At 42.4% G+C, this 7,759-nt stretch overlaps 1 protein-coding gene across 1 annotated transcript; it reads right to left on the bottom strand.

Annotated features, from left to right (window-relative positions):
* Positions 1-2,944: 2,944 nt before the first annotated feature.
* Positions 2,945-3,943, bottom strand: LOC130860205 (olfactory receptor 4S2-like). Its single transcript, XM_057748069.1, has one exon. The coding sequence runs from the start codon at positions 3,941-3,943 to the stop codon at positions 2,945-2,947; it is 999 nt and encodes a 332-aa protein (XP_057604052.1).
* Between the last annotated feature and the right edge of the window lie 3,816 nt (positions 3,944-7,759).

Genomic DNA, 7,759 nt, shown 5'->3' with positions numbered 1-7,759 from the left:
CCCCTCACTTTCCGTCTGTATGTGTCCCTAGGTCTGAAGTGGGTCTCTTGTAGACAGCATATATATGGGTCTTGTCTTTGTGTCCATTCAGCCAGTCTGTGTCTTTTGGTTAGTGCATTTAGTCCATTTACATTCAAGGTGATTATCGATATGGATGTTCCTAGTACCATTTTCTTAATTGTTTTGTTTTTGTTTCTGTAGGTCCTTTTCTTCTCTTATGTTTCCCGCTTAGAGAAGTTCCTTTAGCATTTGTTGTAGGGCTGGTTTGGTGGTGCTGAATTCTCTTAACTCTTGCTTGTCTGTAAAGTTTTTGATTTCTCCCTCGAATCTGAATGAGATCCTTGCTGGGTAGAGTATTCTTGGTTGTAGGTTCTTCTCAGTCATCACTTTAAATATATCGTGCCGCTCCCTTCTGGCTTGTAGAGTTTCTGGGGAGAAATCAGCTGTTAACCTGATGGGAGTTCCCTTGTATGTTATTTGTCTTTTTTCCCTTGTTGCTTTTAATAACTTTTCTCTGTCTTTAATTTTTGTCAGCTTGACTACTGTATGTCTTGGCATGTTTCTCCTTGGGTTTTTCCTGCCTGGGACTCTCTGCACTTCCTGGACTTGGATAGCTATTTCCTTTCCCATGTTAGGGAAGTTTTCAACTATAATCTCTTCCAGTATTTTTTTTTTTTTTTTTTTCCTTTTGGCCCACGGGCTTAGTTGCTCCGCAGCATGTGGGATCTTCCTGGAGCTGGGATCAAACCCGTGACCTCTGCATTGGCAGGCGGATTCTTAACCACTGCGCCACCTAGGAAGCCCTCTTCCAGTATTTTATCAGGTCCTTACTCTCTCTCATCTCCTTCTGGGACCCCTATAATGCGAATGTTGGTGCATTTAACATTGTCCCAGAGGTCTCTTAGGCTGTCTTCAGTTCTTTTCATTCTTTTTTCTTTATTCTTTTCTGCATCAGTGATTATCACCATTCTGTCTTCCAGGTCACTTATTCATCCTTTTGCCTCAGTTAATCTGCTATTGGTTCCTTCCAGTGTATTTTTCATTTCAGTTATTGTGTTGCATATCTCTGTTTGTTTGCTCTTTAATTCTTCTAGGTCTTTGGTAAACTTTTCTTGCAACTTTTCAATCTTTGCATCCAATCTTTTTTCAAAGTCCTGGATCATCTTCACCATCATTATTCTGAATTCTTTTTCTGTAAGGGTGCCTATCTCCTCTTCATTTAGTTGTTTTTCTGGTGTTTTATCTTGTCCCTTCATGTGGTACAAAGTCTTTTGCCTTTTCATTTTCTCTGTCTTTCTGTGGCTGTGATTTTCAGTTCCACAAGATGAAATACTGTGGATACTGCTTGATTCTGCTGTCTGCCCTCTTGTGGAGGAAGCTGTCTAGGAGGCTCGTGGGTGTTTCCTGATGGGAGAGACTGATGGTGGGTTGGGCTAGGTGGGTGGAGCTCAGTAAAACTTTAAACTGATTTGGTGGGTGGAGTTCAGTGACACTTTAATCAGCTTGTCTGCCAATGGGTGGGGCTGTGTTCACACCCTGGTGGTCATTTGGCCTGAGGCAACCCAGCCCTGGAGCTTACAGGCTCTTTGGTGAAGCTAATGGTGGACTCTGGAAGGGCTCATGCCAATGAGCACTTCTCAGAACCCCTGCTGCCAGTGCCCCCATCTCCTCGGCGAGCCACAGCTGCCCCCCACCTCTGCAGGCAACCCTTCAACACCAGCAGGTAGGTCTGGTTCAGTCTCCTATGGGGTCACTGCTCCTTCCCCCTGGGCCCTGGTGAGCACACTGTTTTGTGTGCCCTCCAAGAGTGGAGTCTCCGTTTTCCCCAGTCCTGTGGAGGTCCTGCAATCAAATCCCACTGGCTTTCAAAGTCTGATTCTCTGGGGATTCCTCCTCCTGTTGCTGGACCCCCAGGTTGGGAAGCCTGATGTGGTGCTCAGAACCCTCAGGACTTCTGTGGTATAACTGTTCTCCAGCTTGTGAGTCACCCACCCAGCATTTATGGGATCTGATTGTAATGTGATTGCGCCCCTCCTGCCATCTCATTGTGGCTTCTCCTTTGTCTCCGGATGTGGGGTGGTTTTTTTTGGTGAATTCCAGTGTCTTTCTGTTGATGGTTGTTCAGCAGTTAGTTGTAATTCTGGTGCTCTTGCAAGAGGGAGTGAGCACATGTCCTCCTACTCTGCCATCTTGATTCCATTCCAATCAAATACTTTAAATGAGAGTTGTCTAGACGTCTGGACTTGCCAAGCTAATGGTGACAAAAATAACGTCCATGAATGCAGCTCCTACCTAACAAAATGCTTTCACCTCCACTTCCATCTCATTTAATTCTCTATATAACCCTGAGAAGTGGTGGGAAAAGTAGCTTCAATCCCTTTAACAAATGGGGAAATGTGCAAGGCAAAGGGTAGTGAAATCAACCTCTGCACTTGTTTTTGGTTTCATCCCTCTATTGGAATATATGTGTACCAGACACACTGCATCACTTAGAGACATCGCTCAGAGGCAGCAGGACTGTCTGTTATGAAATAGATTGTGTTTGGTGTCAGACTTCTTTGTACAAGTGTTTAATCCACTCAGGGTTCCCAGTAGAGAATATCTCTTATCAGATATTAGAATACCTTTTGAATATCACTAAAGTCAAACTACTAGTGACTAATAGGGTAGGCCCTCCAAACTAGGTCTTTAGACTTCAAATCACAGACTGTTTTTTTTTAACTTTTAAAAAGTCTTTATTGAATTTGTTACAATCTTGCTTCTGTTTTCTGTTTTCCTTTTTTTTTCTGTTTTCCTGTGGGTCTTAGCTCCCTGACCAGGGATCGAACCTGCACCCCCTGCATTGGAAGATGAAATCTTCACACTGGACCACTAGGGAGGTCCCTGAAGACTCTTTATGTGATATTAAATTGCTTATTTGTGTGGTAGGATTAAGGGCTGATGACTAATTCCCAGTAACCCTTTTGGAAACTGATTCAACGGAGGCTATACCACTCCCACTGAACTTCCCATCAGGGTCTCTCTGATGTCTGCCCAACAGCCTCTTGATCCACAGTCTCTTCATGGCATGTTTCACCTCCACGTTTCTTAGGGTGTAGATCAGAGGGTTCAACATGGGTGTGGTGATGGTGTAAAATACAGCTACCATCTTGTCCTCAGGAAAAGTGGTGGAAGGTCTCAGGTAGATGAAGATGCAGGGGACAAAATACAAGATTACCACAGTGATGTGGGAAGCACATGTGGACAGGGCCTTGCGCCTCCCCTCTGCTGAGCGGGTCTTGAAGGAAAGCAAGATGACCATGTAAGAGCCCACAAGGATGACAAAGGAGCTCAGGGAAATCAGGCCACTGTTGGCCACCACAACAAGCCCCACCACGTATGTGTCTGTGCAAGCCAGCTTCAGTAAAGGGTGGACGTCACAGAAGTAGTGGTCGATCAGGTTGGGGCCACAGAAGGGCAGCTGTGCAGCGAGCACGGTCTGGATGGAGGTGTGCACAAGCCCTCCTAGCCAACAGAGCACCACCAGCACGGAGCAGACCTTCCCGTCCATGAGGGTCAGGTAGCGCAGAGGCTTACAGATGGCCACGTACCTGTCATAGGCCATCACCGTGAGGAGAAAGATCTCTGTGCAGCCAAGCAGATGGACGAAAAAGAGCTGGGCCATACAACCAGCAAAAGAGATTCTCTTGACCTTGGCCTGGAAGTCAATGATCAGCTTGGGGGCTGTGACAGAGGAATAGCAGATGTCAACAAAGGATAGGAAGCTGAGGAAGAAGTACATTGGAGAGCTGAGATTCGGGCTCCTGTGAGTGGTTATTACAATGAAAAGGTTTCCAGTCATGAGGATCAGATAAAAGAGTAGGAACAAAAAGAAGCATAGTTGCTGCACTTGCTTATTTTGGGAAAGACCCATGAGGATGAATTCAGTGACATTATTTTCCATGGAATCTGGGCAGTGCACCAGAGAGAAACGCTGTGTGACTTTACCTACTGGAAAAAAATATAAAGGACAATTAGTTTGGGGCACATGATACAACTTTGTTGTTAATATCTGTAAACAATTATTCACAAACTTCCTCCTTCAAGGTGTTGGTTTCAGTGTGGTCTGTTTCTTAAAATGACCAGAGATTGAGTGGGGGATGGAGGGAGAGAGAGGATAGAGAAGAAAAATTAATGAACTTTAAATATATTTAGGAATGGAGTCTAGGCGCTCCCCTTAATTATCATTTGTCTCAATCATATTTCCTTGAGAATTTATATCTTCCTTTTATTAATTTTTTTCAGATCTTTTTTAGAGTATAATTCCTTTACGCTGTTGTGCCAGTTTCTGCTGTACAACGAAGTGAATCAGCTGTATTTCTATGTATATCTCTATATACCCTCCCTCTTGAGCCTCCTTCCCACCCTCCCTGTCCCACCCCTCTAGGTCATCACAAGCATCGAGTTGACCTCCCTGTTCTATGCAGCAGCTCTCCACGAGCTATTTTATATTTGGTAGTGTATATATGTTAATGCTACTCTCTCACTTCATCCCAGCTTTCCCCCACCGACACCGTATCCTCAAGTCCATTCCCTACTTCTGCATCTTTATTCTTGCCCTGCCACTAGGTTCATCAGTACCCTTTTTTGTTTTTTTGTTTTTTTTTAGATTCCATACATGTGTTAGCATACTGCATTTGTTTTTCTCTTTCTGGCTTACTTCACTCTGTACGACAGACTCTAGGTCCATCCACCTCACTACAAATAACTCAATTTTGTTCCTTTTTATGGCTGAGTAATATTCCATTGTATATATGTGCCACATCTTCTTTATCCATTCATCTGTTGATGGACGTTTAGGTTGTTTCCACATCCTGGCTACTGTAAATAGTGCTGCAATGAACACTGGGGTACGTTTCTTTTTGGATTATGGTTTTCTCTGAGTATATGCCGAGTAGTGGGATGGCTGGGTCATGTGGTAGTTCTATTTTTAGTTTTTGAAGGAACCTCCATACTGTTCTCCATAGTGGCTGTACCAAGTTACATTCCCACCAACAGTGCAGGAGGGTTCCCTTTTCTCTGCACCCTCTCCAGCATTTATTGTTTCTAGATTTTTTGATGACGGCCATTCTGACCTGTGTGAGGTGATACCACGTTGTGGCTTTGACTTGCCTTTCTCTAATGATTAGTGATATTGAGCATCTTTTCATGTGTTTGTTGGCCATCTGCATGTCTTCTTTGGAGAAATGTCTGTTTAGGTCTTCTGCCCATTTGTGGATTGGGTTTTTTGTTTTTTTGTAAATCTTACTTTTAAATGGAGATTCCAAGTGATAATCTCCACTCTCTTTACTCAAGGAAGCTTTTCTCCTATGCTTAATTTGATATATGGAATCTGTGTAAATACACACACACACACACACACACACACACTTGAGATCATAAGAATATGTCAAAAGAAATGTACAACTTTGAGCCAGACCTGGCAGGCAACTAGCCTTTTATGTAGCTCTTTGGCCTCCCAAATTACTGCCGGCCTGATTTGCTTTATCATATTTTAGACTTTCTGGGATGTCACTTTTTGTCACTCCTTATATTTTTAAAAGTTGGGAAAAATGCATAGAGACATCACAAAATGGATATACCATTTGCAAGATGCCCAAGACGTCAAAGTAGTTGACATTAGTTGTTACAGGATGTGGGGAGATGACAATTCTCAATTAGGCTAGGTTGAGCCTCTGACAACGACCAGCTGTGAGTTCTAGGGCAAGATTATTGAGACCCCGTTTCTTTGGTCAATGGGTTGACTCCACAGAACACCAGGGTCTTCTCCAGCTTTAATGTTATATCATGAAATTTGGGATGATCTTTTCAACACAAACAGTCACTGTCATTGAATGTGGTTTCTTTTTTTCATTGTTTCCGTATTCTTCTGAACCAAAAGATGTGTGAAGGTGGGGACAACGTGCATCTACTTTTCCATTGCTTCAGCACAAGTGCTGCTTTCATTAGTTTGGCAAATTATTTAAACTTTTTGAGCCTTGGTTTCTTCATCCTTCAAATGGAAGTGCTACTGAGTACTTCAGAGAATTGTTTTGAATACCAAACCTATCACAGCATATGGGAAGTGCTCACTGAATTATGCCTTTTGATTTTCCCACTAGGTTGCCTGTACTTACATATTTTTATGAAAAATTTCAAATATACAGAAATGGAGATAGTAAGTACTCATATACTTATTACTCGGATTAAAACATGGTTAATATTTTACCACATTTGTTCCATGCATCTCTTTTTTTCCTTACTTTTTCATTTCAAGGTATTTTAGTGGAAATCTTAGTCATCATGTCATTTCAATTTTAGTATCCATGTCTCTAAAAATAAGGCATTTAAAAAAATAACAGGAGGCCTTGATTACATTTAATAATACTACCCGTAGTTTCCTGGTTTCCATCAATCCCTGGTCTGCTGGGCCCTGTTTTGTTCCCCTCTCTCCTGAAGTAATTAGATGAGAGCCTTCTTTGCCTGCGGTGTGTACTGTAGTAGCTCACTCTGGGTACTGAGCTCTTGCAGTGCAGATGGTGTTATTAAAAAAACTGAAGTTTCAATTTATTTAAATTTAAATTTGAAAACTAAAGTGATATAAAATGTTTTGACATGATAAAAATTTCATATATTGGGTTAAACAAAATATGATTAAATATTACTAAAATGAGTCCCACCTATATATTTTGCTTTTTTAATGTGGCTACTCAAACATTCAAAATGACAGTGTGGCTTGTGTTCTGTGCTGTTCTGAGGATTAGGCCCTGGTCTCAGCACTTGACCATATTACCTAATTTAATTCTTGTAACTCTATGAAGTACATAGAACTAGTCCCATTGTTCACATAAGCAATAAAACCCAGGAAGGTAAACTAAGTTTACCTACAGTCATATCTGGTCATTGGTGGGACAAAGACTCAACGGTGATATGCTGTCGGCCTATCCACATTATTACTTAAATGTAAATTTCCATTGGCCTTTTAAAAATATTGATAATAGGTTTGGGGTATTTTTTATTGTTCTAGGGTCTCTGGGACAGGAATGGCTATTTTAATTATCTCAAGCAAAATGTAATTAACCAAGACAGACACCAATATTCTGTGATAAGTTAGTGGAGTCCTGCTATCTGTGCCTTTGGAAGACCCACTGGCTTTATAACCAAACAGTAGTTTCTGCTGTAAAATAGGCACAGAAAATGGTTCTGACCACGGAGGAGCACACTGAAACGCTCCCATTATCCTGCCAGAGTTTGTGACTCAGTAGCATCCTTTGTCCCATCTCCCGTCTCCCAATGTTACCTGCGCTGTGGTGCTGGGACTGCGTGTGGATTACTCTACACTGTGGAATTACCTTTCAACAAGTAGCTGAGTGAGGATGGAGGCAAAAACTAACAACAGATGAGCCTTTAAGTTTCTCCAAAAGCCAAATTCCACTGCCTTGACTGGATGCTGAATCCCTGAGAACATTTGTCCTCAGACATTTCCTGAAAGAGGTGGTTTTCCAAAAGTCTGCTGTGGAGGCATTTCTTGGTCCTTTTAGGGATCTTCTGTTGATTTCGATTGTAATATAGAAAACCACCAGCTTTTAGATGGCTGTGTGTCTCCCTCAGTGGACTGTGTGTTACTTAAATGCAGAGACCATTCCTTTGTGGGTGGCGCCCCAGCCCTTGACCCTTGGTGACCAGCAAGTGCATTGGGTACTCAGTGAACTTTGCAGGAGGAGGGGAGCGAGGGGGAAAG

Source organism: Hippopotamus amphibius, chromosome 9 (genome assembly GCF_030028045.1).
Source record: "Hippopotamus amphibius kiboko isolate mHipAmp2 chromosome 9, mHipAmp2.hap2, whole genome shotgun sequence".
NCBI classification, from domain to species: Eukaryota; Metazoa; Chordata; class Mammalia; order Artiodactyla; family Hippopotamidae; genus Hippopotamus; species Hippopotamus amphibius.
The sequence above is the reverse complement of the archived record's forward strand: the minus strand, read 5'-3'. Positions and strand labels throughout refer to the sequence as shown.